Source organism: Myiozetetes cayanensis, unplaced genomic scaffold, assembly GCF_022539395.1.
Source record: "Myiozetetes cayanensis isolate MyiCay16 unplaced genomic scaffold, myiCay2020 scf5-8, whole genome shotgun sequence".
Lineage (NCBI taxonomy): Eukaryota > Metazoa > Chordata > Aves > Passeriformes > Tyrannidae > Myiozetetes > Myiozetetes cayanensis.
In genome coordinates this window covers 115,699,819-115,725,715 of record NW_026087742.1, presented here as the reverse complement: position 1 = coordinate 115,725,715, position 25,897 = coordinate 115,699,819, and the positions used below count along the sequence as shown (strand labels likewise).

Below are 25,897 nucleotides of genomic sequence, written 5' to 3'. Positions count from 1 at the left end.
CGGGGGAGTGACAAGGAGGGCGGCGGGAGAGGGAACAGGAGAAGAGGAGCGGGAGGCAGAGGATCCCCCGCTGCCCCCGTTCCCCGCCGGGGGCCGCCCGAGAGCCGCGGGCAGGGCCGAGAGGGGCGGGCGCTGTGAGGGGACGGGCGGGCCGGGAGGGTGCCCGCGCTCGGGTCTATACACGTCCACTCCCACAGACAGACCCCAACCCCTTTTTAGGCTTTGTCCTCCCGAGGGTGTTCCACCTGAGCGGGGGAAGGATTCGCTGCCTCGTCCCGGGCTCGTAAAACAGCTTTGCCCGCACTGCGGGGCACGGTTCTCCACAGCCCTCGCCCCATAAGGCTTCCAGCTGCTGCGAGGGGCTCTGAGAGTCCATCAGGCAGCGACAGATGGAATATGGGGAAGAAATCCTTCCCTGTCAGGGTGGGGAGCCCCTGGCAGAGGTCGCCCAGAGAAGGTGTAGATGCCCCATCCCTGGAAGCATTCAAGCTGGGAACCTCTGGACCAAGGGAAGAGGGACTGGGATAAAAGGCAAACCTCTCCAGGCTCACCCTGCTCTCTGGAATTGAAGTGTGTGAGCAGTGAGGAAACGGCTCAGCCCCACCAAGCTGAACATCTTTCTGCAAGGAGGGTTTTGATACCCAGCAGAGACTTGTCAAAAATTAAAGCTGTTCCTCCCATTTTAGTCTCTCAGGTCCTGCTTTTTATTGCTGTGTGTGAAGCCAGGGGGTGATAAAAGTCAGCCTGGGCTGCACACAGAGGTGTGGCCTGAGCCTGCCCTGGCACAGCTCCTGTCCCTGTCCCAGCCAGCAGAGATGGGGGCCGGAGGGAAGAGAGACTCATCTCCAGATTTCCTGACCCTGTCTGCCCCTTGTCCAGCACCTCTCAGGAACGGGACAGCACCCAGGGAAACGGTAAAAGCCCTGGATTTCTTCTTGCCTCATTTCCCTGGCGCAACCACAATCTCCTGTGTGTCCAACACTGCCCGGCCCAAACCCGGCAGGGCCCCCGTGGTGACCGAGGCTGGACCTGCCCAATTCCTCACCCACGGGGACACCTTTGAAGCACTTTGGCCTAACTGGAAAATGTTCGGGAGTAGAATTATTTCACCCGGTGTGTCTGAGGAAACAAGATGTTCACAGCAACTGAAAGAAGGCGACCTTGTCTTAGGAGAAACAGTGTGGCCTGATGCGTAATGATTCATTATTGCAAAGGCTTTGAAAAACCAAAAGCAGCAACTTCCCAGTACGAATATTTTACTGAGGAAGAGTTCAATGGGATGTAAATGGACAATACATTCATTCTTAATTCCTTCTCAGCAACTTGAGGACAGGAATAGGGGAATTCTGCACAAGCTTTTCCCAGCGCCAAAGCCTTCCTGGAAAACCTGGCGCAGGTTCTGTGGCTGCGCCTGGACCCCTGGAAGTGGCCAAGGCCAGGTTGGACAGGGCTGGGAGCACCCTGTGCTGGTGGAAGGTGTCCCTGCCCATGGCAGGGGTGGCACTGGACGCGCACGGGGGGGGTGGGACCCGCCCCGGGGTCTGAGAGTCTGAGGGTGTGGGGAGCGGGTTTGGGCATGCAAGGAAACGTTCCAGAGAAGGGATGGCTCATTTAAAAGGAATTGGATCAGGAACAGGACAGAGCAAGGATGTCCAGGAAAGAAAGGGAAAGATGAAAAGCACTTTGTCTGGACTAGACCTCTTAAGTCCTCTTTCTGTTTTCAAGCCTCCTTTCTTGCCTTCTCTCTTCTTTTTCTCTGCTTTTGTTCCCGCAGGTGGTGGTAATTTGGGCTTCTAAATTTGTAAAACACTGAGGTTTAATACTGGTTTGAGAAATGCAAAGGTGGTGTGGGATAAAGGATTGTGCCAGTGCTTATTTGCTGCCTGAAATAAAAGCTCTCAGAAATGTTTCTGGTCTGAATTCAGTTTAGCCCTTATCATTGGTTTGAAACCAAGGGAATGTTCACCCGCAAAGTGAAAACTTGAGAGGCTCAGCTTTGAAAAACTGGTTGGTTTGAAATAATCTTGATGAAAATTTAAACTGCATCACTTTTTTGTTGGTTTATGGGAGTCCCATCTGGAGCCTTTCCAGTCTGGGCTATCTGTCTGGCTTGGTCAGATGAAGAGCTCTGTACTGGGACACAGAACTCCATCTTCATCTACTCCTCTGGAATTCTTTCTCCCCAGCCTGAAACTGCACTCTCTCGAGTGAACGTTGCACAACTTCTGAGCTGGACCTGCAGCAAGGGAATGATGTCGTGGGGGAAACGCCAGGGTGAGTTATAGAACAAATGCATGAGATCAGGAGGACTTCTGAGGCAGAACAGGGCCATGTGTGCAGGTTTAAGTGGAGTGTTTCTGTTGAGCTGGACACCAGAAAGCTGTGTTTTATCTTCATCCCTGAGTTCCTTTACCTGCCAGAGCACATGCAATTGCTCTCCCATGGGATCTGAGTGATAAACTCAGCTTTGTGACACCAAACTGGAGCTGTTTTTTCCTTTTTTCCCCCTAGCATTGAATCCTATTTACAGGGTGTTGGAGAGGGGCTGTTTGTGCTGTGAATGAAAGAAAATGAAGAGAGAGGAGGAGGAGGATCCACGTTGCCGAGGCTGTGGGGAGGACTCGAAGGGTGGGAGGCACTGAGGGATCCTGCTGGGGATCCTCCTGGAGGTGGGAGGATCCAGGGGCACAGGACGCAGGTGTGGCTGCTTCCTTCACTCACTCCCTCTCATCCTTGGCTTTAGGAGGTCAGCAATCACTTGCATCTGCAGCAGGAACTCAAGGAAGACCTCAAATCCTTCTGAAGGACTCCTCAGCCTTTTGTGTGGACAAACAGCAGAGTGTGAGGTGGTAAGAGAAAATAATCCAGGGATTCGTCCCTCTCCACAGCCTTTCCTCTGGACCAGCTGTCTCTCTGGCTTTCTTTTCTCCCAGCATTTTCTGCCCCTCTCTCCAGCATTTCCTCTGGACCAGCTGTCTCTCCAGCTTTCTTTTCTTCCAGCTTTTGCTTTGCTTTGCAAAAAGCATCCTCAGTGTCCTCGCTCTGATGTGGGATGGGAATGGGAGTTTTTCCAAGGGACTGGAGGCACTGCCTGGTTTCACTCTCTACCCAGTTAGGAACTTAAATTCAGGGACTTGAGAAATTAAGGGGGGAAATTGCTTTTTATGAGTAGCAGTTGTAGCGTACTGGAGCTTTGCAGACAATGCCTGCATTAGAGGCAGAGCAGTTGTAACCCTTTGCTTTTAAATTCACAGCAACTTCCAGCAATTATTTGTCAAACAGTGACAAGAGCAAGGACAAAGCCTGAAACAGTGGTTTAGTTACACAAGATAAAGTGTATATATTAGATATATTAGAAAATTAAGATTATAAATTAAATTAATAATAAAATATTATAAAATATAAGAAATTAAATAACCCCCGGAAGTCTTCAGTCCAATGTACTTGGGCAGTTCAAGAATGATGAAAGCTATGGAGTTAAATCTGATTTTGTGTTGGGGTAAGCTGTTGTAAAACTGTCTGAGGAGCTCCAGAGATGCCTCTTGATTTGTCACAGTTCTCTGAGCATCTTTGCTGGAACATCATCCCTCGGTGTTGCCATTCAGCTGCCTTTGGGAGCTGTGCGATGAATTTCCCAGTGGCTGATTCCCTGGGAGAGCAGAGCGGGCAGTGCCTGCCAAGCTGGGCTTTATGGGCCCTGGGATTTACGATCCCTGTCCTGGGCAGGGACTGGTGCATCCACCAGCATCTCCCTCAAAGGCCACGTTCGGGGGGGCTCTGCCTGACATTTGCCCGCGGTCAGCACATGCAGAAAATGGAGTTTGCAGATGTGACCTGTGATAACATTGCTGAAATAAAGCCCAGCTCATTTGCCAAGGAACGTTCTGAGGAGCTGCTTTAAATGTCACTGTGGCAGTGAGATGAACAGTGGTGATTTTATGGAGCTGCTGCTCTGCTGGGGTTTCTTCTCAGCAACTGTCAGGGTGTAAAATCTGCCCTGAAATCCCTCTGCCATTCATTCCCAGGATGCTTGCACTCTTCAGATCTCCAGGGTTGACCCCAGTGGTCAGATTGAAATAGATTTATTAAATATTAAGTGGAGTTATAAATGATACATTTCTTTACTGTGTATTTCTTTATTTATAATTTCTTTATTATATATTTATTGATTCTGTATTTATGTATTCTATATTTATTATAAAATAGTATAAAAATATGTAATAAATGTATTTATTAGAGCTTTTGCACTCTTAAAAGCTCCTAGGCTGATCCTAGTGTTCACATTGAAATAGACTTATGAATATATCTCACCTAAAAAATCCAATGCGCAGGCTGGAAGGTGGAAAGACTTCTACATTTCTTTGTCGCGTATAGACTATGCTACATTTATTAATTCTATATATAATTCTTATTTATTTGTGTAGGAATTTATAATAAATGTATTTGTTAGAGCATTTGTAGGACACTTTTAGTCCTGTCCGGTGTAGTTGTGCAGAGGACTTGATGAGACCTACTGATGGCAAGATAATGTCCAGCCTGGGGACACTGAAGAGATGAAATCTTGACTATGTTAGAACAAGAGGGGAAAAATTCCCAGTGGTTTTGTTGACAGTTTTTAAACCAGATGTGCCCGATGTGTCCACCCAGTGGCACTGCTGGTCAGTGCCTTTTGGGATCGATGGCCAACAGGTGCCTCTCTAACTCCAACTGAGTTGATATCGCTTCAAAATCCCAACTGGGAGGTCCAATCCATAGACTGGGGGGTTTTTACCTGAGTTTGTACAATAAATAGTGATGTCACTGAACAGTTGTGGTCACACAGGTTGATGGAGGTGATGGTTGTGTCCCACAGTTGATGGAGGTGATGGTTGTGTCCCACAGGTTGATGGCCCATCGGGTGCTGGTGATCGGCAGTGGGGGCAGAGAACACGCCCTGGCCTGGAAGTTGGCGCAGTCCCCGCACGTTAAACACGTGTTTGTGGCTCCAGGGAATGCGGGCACGGCCAATGATGGAAAAATCTCCAACTCAGGTAATAGGGGGGATATCAAATAAAATCTTGTGCCAGGCCACCAGTGCTGCTGGTGCAGGAACTGAATCAAAGCTGCCCACAGTGGTCTTGAGGTGGTGTGAGGTAACAGTTACTCTTTCCTTTTACTGGTGCCACAGATTATTTACAGGCCCATATTTATTTTTTTCAGCGCTTTTTTTTCTGGAAAACCCTGGAATAGAGGGCTGAAAGCTCTAAATTCTGCATAGAAACTCCCCTGGTGTTTGCCCAGGCTGCCCAGCTGAATTCAGCTCCTGCCCTGGCTTTGAGTAAACCTTGGCTCAGATGTTGACATGGAATTTCCTTCTGAACTTTTATTTTTCAATGCTGTTATTGCTATGATAAGCAGCTTTTAAAAGTTTATCTTGATTACATGTGACAAATAAATAAAATAGATTTAATAAGTTAGCAATGTGTATTAAAAACTGCAATGCAAAGTGGAAATGTTCACCGTTCCTTTTGGACTCTAATTATTAAATTGTTGTTTTATTTTGCCTTTCATGGGCTGTTTCATTATTTTAATCACACTTTTAGGGAGATGGAACAAAGGTATTCTCAGCTCCTATCTCTTATTTAGGCTTTACAGTGATCATTTCATTATATTCCCTTTTCCTTTTCAGCTGTCTTGGTGAGCAATCACACAATTGTCACCCAGTTCTGCAAAGATCACAACATTGGACTCGTGTTGGTTGGAGAGGAAGCTCTGCTGGCAGCTGGTAAGGCTGAATAAATTCGTTTGACACAACAAATCAGTACCCTAAATTCTGGCTTGGAATGGGGGGGTAACTGTGGCAGTGCTTGGTAACGTACAGAGCTAAAGACCTCTTAAACTGCGCCACAAAGCGGGTCATGGGCGTTCAGAGCCTCATTTTAAGGATTAATTAATTATTTGAGACAAGGAAAAGTGTACCAGAGCTGGAATGATGGTGGGAGTTTCCTTTTGTCAAGTGACTTCATGTTTGCAAGGGCTCCCCTTGGCTCCTGTGCTGTTTTTGCTGCTTAGGGATTGTTGATGACTTGAGGGCAGCAGGAGTTCGGTGTTTTGGCCCGTCTGCCAAGGCGGCCCAGCTGGCATCCAACACCAGTCTGACTAAAGCCTTTCTGGAGCGGCACGGGATCCCAACAGCGCGATGGAAAGCCTTCAGCAACGCCCAGGAAGCCTGCAGGTTTATCATCAGGTGAGTTTGGGCCACTGGAAGCTCCTCTGACAAGTTCTCTGTGCGTCTGGCCTTCACTGGGGTGGTGGAAGGCCCTGCAAGTGTCCCAGGCCAGGATGGACGGGCTTGGAGCAGCCTGGGCGAGTGGAGGGTGTCCCTGCCCATGGCAGGGGGTGGAGCTGGATGATCTTTAGGGTCCCTCCAAACCCAAACCAGTCTGTGACTTTATGATTCTGTGAACTGAAGCAGGTTGGTTTTGTGTTCACAGATCCCAGATCTACTTCCCTTCCATCAGCTCCTTCAGGATGCTTAACAAGCCATTTAAAAGACAAAAAAATTACATTTTTCTGATATGTTCTTGTTCTTCAAGCACTTGGGGGGGAAAAAAGTAAGGCTATGGGAGGCACTGAGGTGCAAAATGAGGGTCTCTCTGGATGCAGAAGCGGTGCCTGAACCTCCCTTTGCTTTCCTAAAGCACGGACTTCCCTGCGCGAGTGGTGCGGGCGAGGGGCCCTGCGGCCAGGAAGGAGGTGACTGTCACAGCCAGCAAGGAGGAAGCCTGCAGAGCTGCCCAGGAGATCATGCAGGTGGATGAATCCCCAGTTAACCACCGGGAATCCAAGTCAGGATGTTCTGTAGTCTGTGAGTTTGTCATTCCAGCTACAGGAGGCAAATACTTTGGGGAGGAACCTGCCCATTTGAGAATCTCTCTGGGTGTCCTCCTCAGATTCCTCCTGTGTGCTCCAGACAGGGCTTGGAGATTTTGGGACTGAACTCCTGCTCCAGTCCCGAGTCCCACTGCCCTGCTCCTCCAAATTTGAGTCTTTCCTTGGCTCCCAGGGCCTGCCAAAGTGCATTTCAGTGTGGCTTCCTTGTCTCTCAGTGAAATGCCATTGGCTTTGCCCAACACAAATGGGGACTTCTAAGATACCCTGTTTTTTCTGTTGAAAAGAAACTGAAGAGAGAATTTGGCCAATGGATTCATGTTTGCTAACTGGGCATTTGTTTGGTTTTGGTTTGTTTTTTGTAGGACAGAATGTTTGGAGAGATGGTTGTTATCGAAGAACTTCTTCAAGGGGAAGAACTTTCTGTATGTGATCGATGGGGTGATGTTGTGCTTTTTTTTTTTTTCATCATTGCTCTGCTCCTGCATAAACACATGAGTTTTTTGTTTCAAATAGTTGGTCTTTTGTTTTATTTGCACTTTGAGAAATATATACATGCATACATTGCTTAGATTGCATGTTATATGTATGCAGTGTGGTGTCATACTAATCAATGCACGCTGTCCTAGGTTTCTCTTCTACATTAACCATAAAATGGCAAGTATAGCGATAATTTTCAGTGGGAAATGATCTTTTTTTTTTCCCCTAAAGAAACCTAAAATATGTTTGTGTGGACTTTGTCTTGGTAATTGGAACAACTTGGAGCAGCCTGGTGTAGTGGAAGATGTCCCTGCTCGTGGCAGGGAATGGAACAAGATGAGCTCTAAGGTCCTGTCAACCCAAACCAGTGTGGGGTGCTGTGATTGCTGCTTTCCCAGCAGCACTGAGCTCCAGGCTGTGAGCAGCAGTGGGTGTGGCTCAGGCCAGGACACTGTCACAGTTGCTGTTGTGTTTCTCCTCGCAGTGCTCGTGTTTCACAGACGGCGTCACCATCGCTCCCATGCCCCCGGCACAGGCCCACAAGCGGCTGCTGGATGGGGACCAGGGCCCCAACACTGGAGGGATGGGAGCCTATTGTCCAGTGCCTCAGGTAGGGCCCTGCTCCTGCTCAGCCTGTGCTCCAGGGGTTTCCTTTAGGCCCCAATCTTACAATCACCGAATGTCCTGAGCTGAGGGGGGCCCTAAGGATCATCCAGTCCAAGCCCTGACCCTGCCCAGGACACCCCAACAATCCCCCCTGTCCCTGAGAGCATTGTTGAAACGCTCCTGGAGCTTTGGGGCTGTGCCCACTGTCCTGGGGAGCCTGTTCCAGTTCTTGTTTCTATGCAGATTTCTTCTGGGATTGATTACAGGGCTCAAACATTAATAATTATTCTTTAGGATTTAATTAATGTAGCCAGTGTCCTGTGGAATGGCCTCTCTTCTACCTCTTCCAATATTCCCAGCCTTGGTGTTTCTCTGCTCCCGTTTGCATCACTTCAAAAATTCCTGCCAACTTCCTTGTGTGCCCAGGGTCTCTGTGGACATAACCTCGGGGTTCTTGGTGCTTCCCAAGGCTTTGCAGCCTTGCTCTAAGAACGCTGCTCGCACACATTGTTGGTGTGGCTTTCTCCAAGCCTTCCTGTGTACAGCCCAGATTGCCAGTCTCAAAGCTCCTTAAGAACCAACCACCAAACCTTGGGAGGCAGAGGATTGGTGTGTCCATCCTTCAGGCAGCAGCAGCCTGAGGGAAGGAGCTCACAGTTCGGGGTGGGACAGCAGCAAACAGGCCGTTCTTCCCCTCAGTCCTTCCAGGACTGAGCAAGTCCAGCCGATGTCACCACTGTCCCAACCAGTTTGATGTTGTTTTCAGGTTCCAGAAGATCTTCTCGAGCAGATCAGGGGTGCAATCCTCCAGCACGTCGTTGATAGCATGAGGCAAGAAGGAACAGCCTATGTGGGTGAGTAACCACTCAGCTGAAAACCAAGGTAAATCCCACCCAGGTAAGTTCCGTTGTCAGAGGTTGCTTCTGAACTCCAAATAATATTGGTTTAGAAACCAAACCAGTAGCAGTTCATTTTTCATGCACTATTAAACCTCGCTCATTTGGTTTATAACTCTTCCTTTGGAGAGAAGAACCTTGGTCTTTTCTCCATGAAACGCACTAAATTTTATTGAATATTTTTAATTAAAACATATTTGTGGTTCAGGACATAACATATACTTAAGTTCAGTCATACTGTTCACTCCAGTGTACATTTTCTTCACATCTTTATGTGAAAGTTGCTCTGACAAAGGCAGGTGATTCCCACAGAGGTCACTCAGTGCCTTGCTCCTAATTCCTTATGATTTGATTTGATTTTAATTTATGATAAATTATGATTATTAATTTATGAACTTAATCCCACATTCCAAAATACTGTGTTGCATTCCAAGGAGTCCTTGAAAACAATAAATATTTCAATCCCTTTGCTTGGCTGTGTTCCCTCTATCCAGGTGTGCTGCAAACAAGTTTAATGCTGACCAAAGAGGGGGTGAAGATTTTAAACTTCAAGTGTCAGTTTGGGGATCCCCAGTGCCAGGTAAGTGGAACATACCGGAAAATTAAAGATGCTTCACACTTTTATCTCTGCCTGTTGTGACATCTCTAGGGAAAGACCTCAATACAAACATCTTAGACGATGTATGAGATAACTTTAAATTTTGGCCGATCAGCTCCTGTGAATTATTAGTTAAAGGCTTTAAGTTAAAGAACTGTTCCTCAAATTTTTGTTTTTCTGAGTAGAAGCAGAATGGGAGAGGCCTAAATTCATGTTCCTTCGGCACAAGTTCGCATCTCATGTGTCCAAACTTATGGTGCCAAAAGGTGCTGCAAATCAAACGCTCACCCGGTTTCCCTGGTTCTGCTGGTTCGGCACACGCAGATTTTATTCCACTGACTGAATTTCCCCTAAGCTGAACTTCGGCAAGTCGGCAAAGTAAAACTTTGAAAATAAAAATAAAACTGTGAAAATTTTCAACAGGTAATTCTTCCTCTGCTCAAAAACGATCTTTACGAGGTGATTCAAGCAGCGATTGATGGCAGACTGTGCAGCTTCACGCCAGCCTGGTCCGAGAGCAGCACGGCCGTGTGCGTGGTCATGGCCAGCGCGGGATACCCCGGGGATTGCGACAGGGGCAGGGAGGTCACAGGTAACCCTGGCAGGGCGTTCGGTACTGGGGGGAAAAACGTCACATTTGGGGTGTGGGGCTGGTTGGGAGGGCGAAAGGGCAGATTTCGGAGGCTGAGGCAGGTTTGGGGGTGAAAAGGCGGATTGGGGGGGGGGGAACTTTGGAGTCAGAAGTGTGGGTTTTGGCGATCTGGGGCAGATTTTAGGGGGAGAAGAGCAGATCTGGGGGTGGGAGGAAATCCTGAAGTAAAAGGGGCAGATTTGGAGGTGAAAAAGGCAGGTTTGCAAAGGGAATCCTGAGGTAAAAACCAATGCAAATTTTAGAGTGTGGGGGCAGATTTTGGGGTGCAAAATGCTTATTTGGGGGGTCTGAGGTGGATTTGGGGTGAGAGGCAGATTTTGGGGTGTTACGAGACATTCGTGAGGTAAAAGAATTCAGATTTGGGGCTGAAAAGGGGAGGTGTGAAGGGTGAGGAAATCCTGAAGTAAATGGGTCAACTTTAGGGGTAAAAAGGGTAAATTTGGCAATGTGGGGGGACCTTTCTGAGATAAAAATGCAGATTTTGGGGTGTTGAGGCAGATTTGTGGGTGAAAGGGGCAGATTTTGGAGTGTGGAAAGACATTTCTGAGGTAAAAAATTCCAGTTTTGGGGTCTGTGGCAGATTTTGGGTGGAAGAGGCTGATTCTGGGGAGTGGAAGGAAGTCCTGAGGTAAAAGGGGCTTATTTTGTGGTAAAAAAGGCAAATTTGGGATGTGGGGGACACTTTTGAGGTAAAAAAAGATTTTTAAGTGAGAAGAACAAAACTGGGGGGTGGGGACATTTCTGTGGTGAAAGGGCAGATTTGGGGAGGTGAGAGGAAATTCTGAGGTAAAAGGGGCAGATTTTTGGGTTAAAAAAGACAAATTGGGGGTTTTGGTGACCCTCCTGAGGTAAAAAATTCAGATTTTGGGGTGTGGGGCAAATTTAGAGTGGAAAAAGGCAGATTTTGGGGAGTTAGAGGAAATTCTGGGGTAAAAGGGGCAGATTTGGGGGTAAAAGAGGCAAAATTTAGGGGTGTGTGGGACATTCCTGAGGTAAAAATTTCAGATTTTGGGGTCTGTGGCAGATGTTGGACTGGGAAAGGCTGATTTTGGGGGTGGGAGGAAATCCTGAGGTAAAAGGGGCAGAGTTTTTGATAAAAAATCAGATGTTGGGGTGCTGCAGCAGGTTTGGAGTTGAAAGGGGCAGATTTCAGGGTGTGGAGAGACATTTCTGAGATAAGAAATTCCCATTTTGGGATCTGGGACAGATTTTGGGGTGAAAGAGACTGGGGAAGCTGGAGGGATATTTTGAGGTGGAAAAGGCAAACGTGGGGTGAAAATAGCAGGTTTTGATGTCTGGGTGGAGGTTTGGGGTTGAAAGGGGAAGATTTTGGGGTGCGAAGGGCAGATTTTTGTGCCTGGAGGGAGATTTTGAGGTAAAACAGGCAAATATTGTGGTGAAAAAGGTGGATTTGGGGTGAAAATGGCATGTTTTGGGGTCTGGCAGGAGATTCGTGACTAAAAAAGTTGACTTTGATGCCTGGAAGGAGATCTTGGGACAAAAATAGGCAAATTTGAGGCAAAAAGAGTCAGATTTGGGTTAAAAAAGGCAAAATTAGGGAGAAAAGAAGCAGATTTGGGCTGAAAAGGGGCTGATTAGGTGTAAAAATGGCATTACTGGGGTGAAAAGGGCAGATTTTGGGGTCTGGAGTCAGATTTGGGATTTAAAAGGCTGATTTTGATGTCTGGAGGGAGATTTTGGTGGTGAAAATTTCAGATTTGAGGGTGAAAAAGGCCAAGTTGGGGTGACAGAGACCGATTTGCTATTCATACAACTATTCAATATAACTATTCAATATTCCTATAGATATCCAATATTCATTTGCTCTGTTAAAATTCTGGTGGTTCAGCATCTCATGAAGATTATTAAGAAGTTTAAAAGCTGTTGCAGAACTCCTGCCTTGCCAGTCCCACAATATCCTTGTGAAAGGATCTTCTGTCAAGGCCACCTGCTTTTTGGCAGCACAGCAGTGACCCTCGGTGCTCCTGGGAGAAGGTTGTTGTGTCCATTTTCCCTGTCAGGATTCCTGCTGCCACCTTCTCCTCCCTCACTCTCCTTCTCTCCCAGGTCCCTCACTGTTTCCTTTGGTTTGTCAGTGAAATCCTGGGGAATTCTGCATTTCTGTGACTGTAAAATCCAAGCCACAGACCCGAATGAATCCTGCTGTTCCCGAACTGCCTCCCACTGCTGGGGTGTCCTGTGCAAGGCCAGGACTTGGACGGGATGAGCATTCTTGTGGGTCCCTTGCAGCTCAGGGTATTCTGTGATTCTATGATTTTAATGGCTCGACAAACATTTTATTCTGGAGTATTCCATAAAAAAACAACGGGAAGGGGATGGATTTCCATTGCAGCAAGGCCAGCTGGGGCAGTGTCACACACTGTGCCTTCCCCAGGTATTTAAGGTCCTTTTTATTGCTTAGAGAATCTGTTGAGCTGTAGTGATGAGAAAACTGTGTTTGGTTTTGCTTTTTCCAGGTGATGGCAGCAGTTCCTCCTTTTCCTTTCTCCTCTCCTCAAAATAAGAATATAAAAACTCCCCTGTTTTGCTTTTTTGTCACAGAGCTGTGAGTGTCTGTGGAGCACCAGGGGTTGTAGGGATCTTGTGCAGTGGGTACCATTGCCACTGATGGTTTAATGCCAGGGAGAGGGGAGAATCCAGGCAGTAAATGGCTCTGGGTTGTGATTTCCTCCAGGCAAGCCCTGCTCCAGTTACTCACAATTCAACACACAGCACAGCTTTCCCTGGCACAGGGCAGGGATACGTCCTGAGGTGGCTCCTGGATCCCTCATTTCTGCTCCGGTGGGATCTGTGAGTCCCCAGCACAGGGAGCACAGGGAGCTGCTGGAGAGAGCCCAGAGGAGGCACCAAGAGGATCCCAGGGCTGGAGCAGCTCTGCTGGGAGGAAAGGCTGGCACAGCTGGGATTGTTCAACTGGACAAGAGAAGCTCTGGGGGGACCTGAGTGTGGCCTTGCAGGGCCTGAAGGAGCTCCAGGAAAGATGGAGAGAGACTATTTCCAAGGGCTGGAGGGACAGGACAAGGGAATGGCTTCCCACTGCCAGAGGGCAGGGACAGATGGGATATTGGGAAGGAATTGCTGGCTGGGAGGGTGGGCAGGCCCTGGCACAGGTTGAATCCCAGAGAAGCTGTGGCTGCCCCTGGGTCCCTGGAAGTGTCCCAGGCCTATTCAAATGTCTGCCCTGGATTTATTTATGGCCTCCAGCTGATTGTACAGCGTTTCCAGCATTCTTCTTAGGTTTAGGTCCAGTCAGCAGAACAGAATGAGTTTGGAATGTCTCCTTAGCAGTACAGGCAGGGCAGGTGTTGGAGGGGCTTTTTCTCAACAGAGCAAGACAGCTCAGTTAACTCTTTTAGGCCTTGCTCTCGATCCAGTAGAAGCTTTATTGTTGTCCTCCCCTGACTGAAAAAAGGACTTCAGTCATCACTGTTTTGCCCAAAGAAGGGCACTGGAGCTGGGAAAGGGGCTGGAGAACATGCCCTGTGAGGAGCAGCTGAGGGAGCTGGGGGGGTTTATCTGGAGCAGAGGAGGCTCAGGGGGGACCTCATTGCTCTCTGCAACTCCCTGACAGGAGGGGGCAGGGAGGGGGGGTCGGGCTCTGCTGCCACATCCCAAGGGAAAGGAGGAGAGGAAATGGCCTCAAAGTGCCCCAGGGCAGGGTCAGAGCAGAGATCAGAAACAATTTCTCCCTGCAGGAGTGGTCAGGGCTTGCAAGAAGTGTCCCAGGGAGGTGGTGGAGTCCCTGTGTGTGGGAGTGTCCCAGAGGTGTCTGCATGTGGCCCTTGGGGACGTGGATTAGGGGTGATCCTGGTGGTGCTGGGGTGGGACTGGGTGATCCCGAAGGGCTGTCCGAGCCTTGTTTCTGTGTTTCTGTCAGCAGAGTGTGTGATCTGAAATAGTCAGCGGGTTCCTCTTGTTTTGCAGGGCTGCTGCAGGCCGAGGCGCTGGGGCTGCAGGTGTTCCATGGTGGCACGGTGCTGAGGGACGGCAGGGTGCTGACGAGCGGTGGCAGGGTGCTCTCCATCACCGCTGTCAGGGAGGAGCTGCTGGAAGCCCTGGCAGAAGCCAACAGGGGTGCAGCCACCATACACTTCCAGGGAGCCACGTACAGGAGGGACGTTGGCCAGCGGGGCCTGCGGCTGCTCAGACAGCCCCTGTACGTGAGCAAAGGCCCTGGCACGGATGGGCCAGTGCAGATGTTGCTCTCTGCTGTTCTGGGGGGGATGGCCCTTGCAGAAAATGTCCCTGCTGCTGCCAGCACGTCCCTTGCTCCCCACAGGGCTCTGATGTACAAAGAGCGACGCGTGGAAGCCGCAGCCAGGGACGTTCTGTTTCCCCTGCCACAAACATCAGTTGGAAGTGGTACCAGATCAGGTAAGACTGGGAAGAATATTTGAATTTCCTCAGTATTTTGGATGAAACAACAATTTTTTTCTCCCCAGGAAGTGAGCAGTGCATTCGTGGCACTGAACTTGAGCTGGGGAAGCTGGGCTGGGGTCACCACAAAGACAGAAAAGTCTCATTTCTTTCTTGTCACTCCTCTTAGGATTAATTAAAAAATACTTGGCTTCCCATGGAGGTGATTGTGCTTTGTCAAGGTGCTAAATAGAAAAGAATAAAATAGAAATAACAGAATAAATAAATAAATAAATAATAGTTTTAAAAAAAAATGGAGCAAAGGAGGCTTAGGGGGACCTTCTGGCTCTGCAACTCTCTGACAGGAGGGGGGAGCCGGGGGGGGTCGGGCTCTGCTCCCAGGGAACAGGGACAGGAGGAGAGGGAACGGCCTCCAGCTGTGCCAGGGGAGGCTCAGGTTGGCCAGGAGGAGGAATTTGTTGCTGGCAAGGGTGGTCAGGCCTTGGCAGGGGCTGCCCAGGGAGGTTTGGAGTGCCCAGCCCTGGAGGTGTCCAAGGCAGGCCTGGCCGTGGCACTCAGTGCTCTGGGCTGGGGGACAAGGTGGGGATGGGGCACAGGGGGATCCATGGGCTGGGAGGGCTTTTCCAGCCCCAGTGACTCTGGGATTCTGTGCTAATTTGCAATTCTTGTCTTGATGAGGGTCTTGGGTCTTTTTATTTCCCGTGGAAATGATCTTGGTGTGTTTGTACTTGGCAGGCAGTCGCTCAGGACTGGGAGGCTTTGCTGGTTTCTTTGACTTGAAGGCATCTGGTTATGAGGATCCCATCCTGGTGTGCCAAACTAAAGGCCTTGGAGCTAAACTGCAGGTAACTTGTAACTCAGCCAGTCAGACAATCTGCACCCTCCTGAGCACCCTAAATACACCTGAGCCCACTGCAGTGGGCATCTGAACTTTGGAAGTGATCATTTGAGCAAGGCCTGTTCCTGAGAATGTGGATATTTGGTGATGAAATTCTGATAAACCAAACATTTAGCTGAGCATTTGAGGCTCTAAGAACCAGGATTTCTGTCCCTTGGCTTTGAGAGAGATCCGTTCAGGGAGGGTTGAAATGAGAGCTGCCAGACTCAGCTCAGCAAACTGTGTGTGGAGAGGGAGCACAGGTACCTCTGTCAGGGCACTGGGGAAAGAAAGGAGGGAGGAAATAAACATTAAAGGGGAATAGGAGCCCAGAGATGAAGAGTTTTAGTAACCCAAGGACACGTAGGATAAGTTGAACCAGGGATATATCTTTATATTGAGTCAGGATAAGCTGAGCCAGGGATATCTTTATGTATTGAACCAGAAGGTTTTCAGCCACCGGAAGAGTGGGGACTTGAAGCTGCTCTCACTGGTCAAGCCCAGCAGCATCACATGTTTGAAGTTGGTGTTTGTCCCTTTAGTAACAGGGTGATAAACAGCAGGAGACTGCAGGGAATCATCCAGAAGGTCTTTTGCAGTCTTACATCCCTGGACACCTCTGAGCATGAAAAAGGGATCAGTGCTGGCTCTTGTGAGTCTTTGTTCCAACTGCTTGGCAGAGAGACATTCCCAACTGTGTTTCCACAGGCTGTTCCCAAGATTCTTCCTTGACCAAAAAAAAAAGTTGGCCAATGGCTTTAGGAATTGTTCCTGGAGCAGTGGGAGGGAGGTGTTGTAATGTACCAAAGCATGAGTGGTTTCCATAGCACTCCTCCATCCAGCAGCCAGGGAGATCAACCAGGCCTCTCATCCCACCCCAGACTTTGTTCAGGGCCTGCTCTGTCACACTTTGAGCTCACTGATATTTATGTGTGTCTTCCCCGTGTCCATCTTCCTGCACAGGGGAAACCAGCTTTCCTGAGGGAAATGTTTGTGCTTTGTGCAAGACCTTCCAGTGCCCAAAGGGGCTCCAGGAGAGCTGGAGAGGGACTTTGGATGAGGGCCTGTGGGGACAGGACACAGGGAATGGCTTCCCACTGCCACAGGGCAGGGACAGATGGGATATTGGGAAGGAATCCTGGAAGTGTCCAAGGCCAGGTTGGACGGGGCTTGGAGCAACCTGGGCTGGTGGAAGGTGTCCCTGCCCATGGCAGGGGGTGGAAGGAGATGAGCTTTAAGGCCCCTCCCAAACCAAACCATTCTGTATAACCATCTAATATATGATAATATTCCAAAAAGCAAACAAAAAACCCCAACCCAAAATGATGATTTCTGGGTAGCTGGAGCCAGAATTTGAACCAATGTTTAAAATAGCAAAACAGGTTTTCCTTTTTGTCTGCAAGAAATGGAGCAGTTTTCTCTTGAGGAGCGGTTTTCTCTTGATTTCAAGTGGTGATGCACCAGGCTCTGCCCTGCACTGGTGTTCTGTGGTGGCTCCTCTCAGGCACAGGAAGGTTTGTGCTGCTTTGCCTGGTTAATACGTGAGTTCTGCCTGTTCCTCCTTCCTGTGTTTTGCAGATGGCACAAGCCTGTCAGAGACACAGCACCCTGGGGCAGGACCTGGTGGCTCTGTGTGTCAATGCCCTGCTGGCCCGGGGAGCAGAGCCCCTCTTCTTCCTCAGTTATTTCACCTGTGGCAAACTCGATGCTGAAGTGACTGAAACGATCCAGGAAGGAATAGCTGAAGCCTGCAGGAGTGCGGGATGTGCTTTCCTGGGTAAGAACACTCCTCTCCTTTGGGATTTGAAGGTTGGGGTTGAAATTATCACCAGAGAAATGGACTCTGGAGGCAGAGGTAGCACATGGCACTGGAATTGTTGGGTTGTGTTTGGTGCAAAACCAGCTTTTGTGCTTAAATTCTTTCTTATTTGTAAAAAGGGTCAGTGCAGAGGGATGGTTTTCACTATTTGTGCATTTGGACCCCAGTTCTTGCTCCTTTATCCTTGTAAAAAGCAGAACAGAACTGGAGGCTTCCCATTCTTCAAGTGTTAATGTTCTCATTCCCTCTCTGATACTCAGTCCTAACCAGGAGGTGCCACATAAGTACATGAAATAATAATTTTAAAAAAATGTTTCTTCTTTCCTGGAGCTTTGTTGGAGTCTTGAGGTGAAGTAAGAAATCAAGAAGGACTTTTAAAATTTTTCTGAAAGTGCTTCTTTGGCTGCGTGTCCTGTGGCTCTCCTGGATATCCTGGTGCTTTAGGAGGTGCCATAAATTTAAAATGGTCTTAAAATAATGGCCTTAAGCTGAAGGAGGGCAGGGTTAGATGGGATATTAGGAAGGAATTCTTCCTGTGAGGGTGGTGAGGGACTGGAATGGGATTCCCAGAGAAGCTGTGGCTGCCCCTGGATCCCTGGAAGTGTCCCAGGCCAGGTTGGACGGGGCTTGGAGCACCCTGTGCTGGTGGAAGGTGTCCCTGCCCATGGCAGGGGTGGCACTGGGTGGCTTTCAGGTCCCTGCCAGCCCAAACCCTTGGTGGTTCTCTGAGTGGGAGATGAACCCCCTCCTTGCAGGCAGTGCTGATGCCTCTCCCCGCAGGCCTGGAGGTGTCTGAGCTGCCGGGCTCGTTTTCCACGGGGGACTCGGACCTGGCCGGCTTCGTGGTGGGCGCGGTGGAGCGAGGGCAGGTGGCCCTGGGGCTGCAGAGAGCAGAGGAGGACGATGTGCTCCTTGGAGTGGCCTCCCCCGGGATCCACGGCCGTGGCTTCGGCGCCGTCCGGAAGGTTCTCCTCGCGTCCTCCCTGCGCTGCTCGGCCCCCGCCCCTGGCGGCTGCGGGGACACCACACTGGGTACGGGGGGTGTTCCACGGCCAGAGGGGTTTCACAGCAGGGGCTGATCGGTCCGTGGGGCTGGCACGGGGGTTGTGTCTGGCTTTGGAAGTGGGCCAGCACTTTTTTCTACTGCCCAGCTTTGTCTACCACAAGGACTGGGAGAGAACCTGGGCAGGGGAGCACTTCCAAAAAACACGTTGTGACCCTTCAGATAAATGGACTGAGTTCAGCCTGGAGAAGAGAAGGCTCTGGGAAGATCTTAGAGCCCCTTCCAGAGCCTAAAGGGGATTATAAAAAGGAGGGAGAAGGGACTGTTTATATGGCCAGAGAGAGACGGGATGAGGGGGAATGGCTTCCTACTGCCAGAGGGCAGGGATAGGTGGGATATTGGGAAGAAATTCTTCCCTGTGAGGGTGGGGAAGCCCTGGCACAGGTTGGGCAGAGAAGCTGTGGCTGCCCCTGGATCCCTGGAAGTTTCCAAGGCCAGGTTGGATGGGGCTTGGAGCACCCTGGGCTGGTGGAAGGTGTCCCTGCCCATGGCAGGGGTGGCACTGGGTGGGCTTTGAGGTCCCTCCCAACCAAAGTGTTCCATGACTGATTCCATCCAGCTGCAGACCTTTCAGACCAAGGCACTGAGCTGGCACTGTTGTCTGCAGGAGAGGCCCTGCTGAGCCCAGCCAGGCTGTACAGCCCAGCCCTGCTGCCCGTGCTGCGCTCGGGCCACGTGAAGGCCTTTGCCCCCATCGCTGAGGAGGGGCTGCTGGGAGGCATCTCCAGGATCCTGCCGGAGCACGTCAGCGCTGTGCTGGGTACGTGTTGGAGCTCAGCGCTGTGCTGGGTACGTGTTGGAGCTCAGCGCTGTGCTGGGTACGTGTTGGAGCTCAGGGCTGTGCTGGGTACGTGTTGGAGCTCAGCGCTGTGCTGGGTACGTGTTGGAGCTCAGCGCTGTGCTGGGTACGTGGAGGAGCTCAGCGCTGTGCTGGGTACGTGGCAGAGCTCAGGGCTGTGCTGGGTACGTGGCAGAGCTCAGGGCTGTGCTGGGTACGTGGCAGAGCTCAGCGCTGTGCTGGGTACGTGTTGGAGCTCAGGGCTGTGCTGGGTACGTGGCAGAGCTCAGGGCTGTGCTGGGTACGTGGCAGAGCTCAGTGAGCCTGCTTGGCAGAACTCAGCCTTGGCTCCCCAGCTTCCCTCCTACAGACACTCAGAAACGGCGCTGTCTGAAGAGCTGCGGGTGGGATGACCCCAAGTCAGTGCCCTTCCAAAGGTCCCACCAAATCCATTCCCATTTCAAGTGCCATCAGCTTGTGAGCACAGCTCTTGCTGGAGAGGGGAAATTCCTGAGGAGTTTGAAGGCAGCCTATCTGTAGGACAAGGGGTGTTGGGGAAGATGGTGCTCCACAGGACACTCCACCCTGAACGCTGTGACCAGAGAGGCTTGTGGAGAGCGTTCATTTGCACCACTTGCTCCATGGTACTTGTGCTCACACACGTTTGGTGCAGGTTTTGGGGAGGCAGCACCTCCCACAACAGCCTCTGACATCCCTAAGTAAGGCAGAACTTCTTCTGTTGAAGCCAAAATTGGGCAAAGTATTCAGAAGTTCAAAACAGTAAAGAAAACCATGTTCATGTGAGTCCAGAAATACTGTGGGGATGGGCAGGGGGAGGGAAGGTGTCTGTACATCTGACTGGATCTCTCTAGAATGAAATGAGAATTTTCAAGGCCAGGTTGGACGGGGCTTGGAGCAACCTGGGCTGGTGGAAGGTGTCCCTGCCCAGGGCAGGGGTGGCACTGGATGGGCTTTGGCGTCCCTTCCAACCCAAACCATTCAGATTGGACACCAGGAAGAATTTTTCCATGGAAAGGGTGGTCAGGCCTTGGGAGGGGCTGCCCAGGGAGGTTTGGAGTGCCCAGCCCTGGAGGTGTCCAAGGCAGGCCTGGCCGTGGCACTCAGTGCTCTGGGCTGGGGGACAAGGTGGGGATGGGGCACAGGGGGATCCATGGGCTGGGAGGGCTTTTCCAGCCTTGGGGATTCTGTTCCAGCAAGAATGAGTCTCTCAGCTCTTGTAACACCCCACTATCCTGGCAGATAATAAATAATAGCTCGTGGCAGATATTTGTGCTGCTGACACACAAATTTCACTCATTTTCAGACGCTCTCAGCTGGAAGATCCCTGAAATCTTCTGCTGGCTTTACAAGGAGGGGAACCTCTCTGCAGAGGAGATGGCCCAGAGCTTTCCCTGCGGGCTGGGGGCGGTGCTGGTGGTGCAGCAGGACCTGGCCCAGCACGTGCTCGGGGCCCTCCGGCGGCGTGAGGAGGCCTGGCTCATCGGGAAGGTGGTTGCCCCTTGTCACACAGGTTAGCAGGGGCCAAGTGGGAAGTGAAGCCCCAGAAACGACCCAGAGCATGGTTTGCTCTCACTTCAGAGGGGTTTGCACTTTGGGAGGTGTCATTTGGTTTCAGAGTGGTGAGTTGTTTTGAGGGTGGTTCTGGGAAGTGCTGAGTGAATTGCCCTGGGAGGCATCAGGAGTCTGCAGCTCTGGAGGCCCTGGGACTCCCTGCTGCAAAAGCTGTGTGGTTCACATCTCCTTCCCGTTGTTTCACCAGGCTGGAGGCTCTTTGACACCTCCACATCCACATTTCCTTACCAAATAGTGAGGGGTGAGTGTTGCTTCAGAGTGACAGCACCTGGGTAAGAGGTTACCCAGGTACCTTCTGGAGGCTCCAGAAAACCCCTCACATGTTAGTTGATATTTTACCACAGTCCTGGTAATCAATTAATTTCCTTCCCAACCCACACAGATCCATGTAAAGGTTGAGGATCTGTGTGTCTGATGAGCTGTGTGTGGTCTGTGTGACAGCAGCTCTGAAGACTGAATTCTGGTGTGTCCACTGGCTGACATCCAGCATGGTGTGAGCCAAAATCCCTCTGGAAACCATTTGGGCAGCCAAAATGTCACCTCAGCTCCACCAGCATGGGTTTTAGTGCTACATGAGGGGAAGATGGGAATAGCAGATGGGGCCAAGCCTTGAGAGGACCAGGCCATGCCCAGGCCCTTTGAACAGCTCTGGGAGTGAGTAACACAAAAGGGATCAGCACAACCCCTGTGAGCTGGGCTGGCCAAGCAGTGAAAGCCTTTGTAGTTCCAGCAGTGCCAGCAGAAATTCACTGCTGATACACCTTCTTGTCCTTGAAACTTATTGTTAATAAACCCTATTCAAGGTTATATTCAACAGGGTGAACTCAGGCTGCAAAGTCAAGCCTAACTCTTTGCTCCTGTGTTAGGAGGAGGTTCCCACATCCAAGTGGAGAACCTGGTGCAGGCCCTGCAGCTGGGCAGCCCCCAGGGCCTGCTGGGGGACACCACAGTGCACACTCAGCACCAGCCCAGGAAGGAGAAGGTGAAAGTCGCAGTTCTCGTCTCTGGAACAGGTGAGCTCCCATCTTCTGACACAGGAGAGCTTGGGCTCAGCCCTGACCCAGGTGCACCCACCTTGGCTTGCCTTCGGTAGAGCCTCCAGACCTTGTAGAACCAGGGTTGCTCTTTGGCTGGAGTGCAGGGTGTGTGTTGTGCTGCTTCCATGAGCTGTGTCAGTGCTGCAGTTCCTTTGTGCTGCCTGGACAGTTGGGAAAACCACAGTTCTGTTGGCTGAGCGGGCTGGGAGCTCGTCCCAGTGCCTGGGGGCTCACGTGTGTCCCCCCTGTCTGCTCTGTGTGTCTGAGGCACGGCCCTCCCTGCGCTCATCGCTTACACCAGGGAGCCAGGCAGCTGTGCCCAGCTTGTCCTCGTCATCTCCAACAAGTCTGGTGTGGAGGAACTCCGGAATGCAGCCCGGGCTGGAATTCCCACCAGGGTAAAGACACCCCACCCTTTTCCTTTTCCTTTTCCTTTTCCTTTTCCTTTTCCTTTTCCTTTTCCTTTTCCTTTTCCTTTTCCCTCTACCACCCCTGCCATGGGCAGGGACACCTTCCACCAGCACAGGGTGCTCCAAGCCCCGTCCAACCTGGCCTTGAACACTTCCAGGGATCCAGGGGCAGCCACAGCCTCTCTGCCCAACCTGTGCCAGGGCCTGCCCACCCTCCCAGCCAGCAATTCCTTCCCAATCTCCCATCCCACCCTGCCCTCTGGCAGTGGGAAGCCATTCCCCTTGTCCTGTCCCTCCAGGCCCTTGTCCAAAGTCCACCAAAGTGCCTCTCCAGCTCTCCTGGAACCCCTTCAGACACTGGAAGGGGCTCTGAGGTCTCCCCAGAGCCTTCTCTTCTCCAGGATGAAAACCTGTGTCTCATGTTGTGCTGAATAATCCCAGAATCACCAAGGTTGGGAGAACCCTTCACTGTGATTCACCCAGCACCACCAGGATCCCCCCTAATCCATGTCCCCAAGGGCCACATCCAGACACCTCTGGGACACTCCCACACACAGGGACTCCACCACCTCCCTGGGACACTTCTTGCAAGGCCTGACCACTCCTGCAGGGAGAAATTGTTTCTGACCTCTGCTCTGACCCTGCCCTGGGGCACTTTGAGGCCATTTCCTCTCCTCCTTTCCCTTGGGATGTGGCAGCAGAGCCCGACCCCCACCCTCACTGCAAGCCCTTTTTAAATCCTGGAGTGCCTGGAATGGATCCAGTTTGTTTCTCTTGGCTGCCCAGGTTGTTCTCTCAGTCCCACCAGTCCCTCCCCTCATGGTTTTGCTCTGGGCTGTTCCAGGTGATTGACCACAAGTTATACGGGAGCCGCTCGGAGTTCGACGGCACCATCGACCAAGTGCTGCAGGAGTTCGCTGTGGAGCTGATCTGTCTCTCAGGGTTTAGGAGGATTTTGTCCAGCCCTTTTCTTCGGAAATGGAGAGGTAAGAAAGTGTAAGTGTAGAAGAGAAACTAAGCCAGGGATGGGGGTTCTCCCCAGGACTGCCCTGCCACAGTTCTGTCCTTTGGTTAATCCCTCGGCCTTGCTGGCACTGAGGGCATTCCCTGTGCTTCCATTCCTGCTGGCAGTGGGATTGTGGCTCTGGATTGGCACAGAACCCCCTTGTGCTGCAGCAGGAGTGACAGAGGGGCAGAGTCAGGGCATGGAGTGGCTCTGCTGCCTCCCCTGGGAAGGGCTTTGATCCCATCCTTTGCCAAGGAGCTGTGCTGGGGGGGTCCTTCTGAACTCACTCCCTGCAGTTCCCCCTCAGAAAAAATGGGAGAGGGACTGATTTTCCCTGGAAAAGCAGGATTCCCTCAGACCAGACCAGAGGTGACTGAGTACTTTATCTCATCTCGCTTATATTTTTTAAGGAAATTCAATTCAAATTATAATTTTTTCTCTTTTTCTTCTTTTTTCTCCTCTCTGATGTCCAGGGAAAATTTTGAATGCTTCTCCATCCCTTTTCCCACTCATCAAGGATGGAAATGCCCCTCAGGAGCCCCCACAGAGTGGATTCAAGGTCACAGGCTGCACCGTGCATTTTGTCCTGGTGAGTGTCCTTAGGGAAAGGACTTGGCTTTTTCCCTTTCTGCTGCAGGCAGAGGTGGCAGGAACAGCTGGAAACCTCAGCGTGGGTACCACTGGAAGATGTGGGTTGTGTTGTAGTTGGGGTTTCTTCCTTTGTATTTTGGGGTGATTTTTGCAGTTTCTCCCGCTCTCAGCACTGCCCAGAGTCTCCAGCCACGTCTCTCCCTGTCCCGCTGCAGGAGGAGCCGGGCCCCAGGGCCGTGATCCACCAGGAGCCCATCGCGGTGCGTGCCGAGGAGCCGGAGCAGTCGCTGTGGGAGCGGCGGAGGGAGGCCGAGAGCCGGGCCCTGCCCGTGGCCCTGCAGCTCGTGGCCAGCGGGGCCGTGAGCCTGGCAGCCGATGGGAGAACCTCCTGGAAGCGGGAGAGCCGAGGTCTGGGAGTGCCCGGGGACAAGGGAGACCGCACGTCCTCCCTCGTGGCTCCGGAGCCTCCGGAACGCGGCGGGGAGTAGGCAGGGCACGAGGGGCTCGTTCCTGCTCACCTTCCCTCCTCCCTCCTGCTCCTGAGCTTCTCTCTGATGTATCCACCTCTCAGGTCTCCTCTCCCAACCTTTTCCCTCAGCTCACAGCTTTCCTTACACTCCTCTTGCAAAACCGGTGGTGGAAGCCAAGCTGAGTTTTCAGATCTGGAATTTCTTGGTTGTGTTCTCTGGTCTGTGAAGGACAGGACGAGTCACAGGGAGGGCTCTGGCTGTGAAACTGCTCCGCTGCTTCCCAGGGAAACTCCTTCTTCCAAGGGATCCGCTTTTGTGGCTGCAGCACCCAGCAGAGCCCAGGGGGCTTCACAGAACAGCCCCAGACAGGGACTGCTGCTCTGAGAGCAGGAGAGAGATGTGGAGCTGCTGGAGAAAGTCCAGAGGAGGCCAGAGTTGATCCCAGAGCTGGATTCCTCTGCTCTGGGACACACAGGGAGAGCTGGGGGGGCTCACCTGGAGAAGGGAAGGATCCAGGGAGACCTGAGAGCCCCTTGCAGGGCCTAAAGGAGAGCTGGAGAGGGACTGGGGACAAGGCATGGAGGGACAGGACACAGAGAATGGCTTCCACTGCCAGAGGGTAGGGTTAGATGGGATACTGGGAAGGAATTCCTGACTGTGAGGGCAGGGAGACCCTGGCACAGGTTGCCCAGAGAAGCTGTGCTTGCCCCAACCCAAACCATTCCATGATTGTCGGTGTATCTGCCAGAATTGTGACCTTCATGCAGGTAGCAAATCAGGAGGAAAGCCAGAAAAGCCAAAACAGAAATGAAGTAGCCAGAGCTGAATTTCCAGAGGAGTCATTTGATGCAGTGGGAAGGATACATTCCTGTTGTGGTGGTGTGTCCTGGCAGGGCCCTGCTGTGCCTGTGCTCGTGGCTGTGTGGGAGCAGCATCAGCTCCAGTTCCAAAGGCTGAATTTTCCCTTTTAATTCTATGTTGTGGCTTTACTGTGCCACGTGGGGTTTGATCCTCGGGGAGGGCAGGAATTCAGGTCCCTCCTGTCAACTGCCATTCCTGGGCAGAAAGCTGGATTTGTCCCTTGCACTGCAACCACTGGAGCGAGGAAGGGGCGTTTTTCAGGATGTGGGAGAAATAGGAAGAGCTGCACCCAGGCAAGGTTATGAAATGTTTGGTATAGAGGTAACTTTGCTCATCAAAGCACTGCTTGGTTTGTGTTTGGTCTGTTGTGACTGTGGAGGAGCTTCCTGCTGTATTGACGGGACTGCATGGCTGTTCCCAAGCACAAATAAAATGCTAAAGGAAGAGGGTGCTGGTTGTGCTCTGCTGGGTCTGCAGCTGATCCCAGGGCTGAACAGCTGGGATTCCTGTGCTCCTGGCTCCCCTGGGGTGGGTCTGGTGAGACTTCACTTAACAGTTTGTTCTTTTTCTGCATTTGTAGAAATACAGAGAGGTCAGAGGGGCTTGGGACAAGGGATGGAGGGACAGGACACAGGGAATGGCTTCAAACTGCCAGAGGGCAGGGATAGATGGGATATTGGGAAGGAATTGCTGGCTGGGAGGGTGGGCAGGCCCTGGCACAGGGTGCCCAGAGAAGCTGTGGCTGCCCCTGGATCCCTGGAAGTGTCCAAGGCCAGGTTGGACAGGGCTTGGAGCAGCCTGTGCTGGTGGAAGGTGTCCCTGCCCATGGCAGGGGTGGCACTGGATGGGCTTTGAGGTCCCTCCCAACCCAGACCAGTCTGGGATTCCCTGA

The 25,897-nt window shown here is 51.4% G+C and overlaps 1 protein-coding gene across 1 annotated transcript; it reads left to right on the top strand.

The window, feature by feature from the left end:
- Nucleotides 1–4,885: 4,885 nt before the first annotated feature.
- Nucleotides 4,886–24,162, top strand: LOC126648767 (trifunctional purine biosynthetic protein adenosine-3-like). The gene is made up of 21 exons (XM_050332207.1): nt 4,886–5,030; nt 5,669–5,764; nt 6,052–6,226; nt 6,681–6,792; nt 7,236–7,295; nt 7,835–7,960; nt 8,723–8,810; nt 9,347–9,432; nt 9,874–10,042; nt 14,048–14,279; nt 14,403–14,497; nt 15,236–15,345; nt 16,956–17,154; nt 17,977–18,228; nt 18,867–19,019; nt 20,362–20,568; nt 21,500–21,643; nt 21,935–22,065; nt 22,922–23,063; nt 23,557–23,672; nt 23,890–24,162. The coding sequence occupies exons 1-21, from the start codon at nt 4,886–4,888 to the stop codon at nt 24,160–24,162; spliced, it is 3,111 nt and encodes a 1,036-aa protein (XP_050188164.1).
- The last annotated feature ends 1,735 nt before the right edge of the window (nt 24,163–25,897 follow it).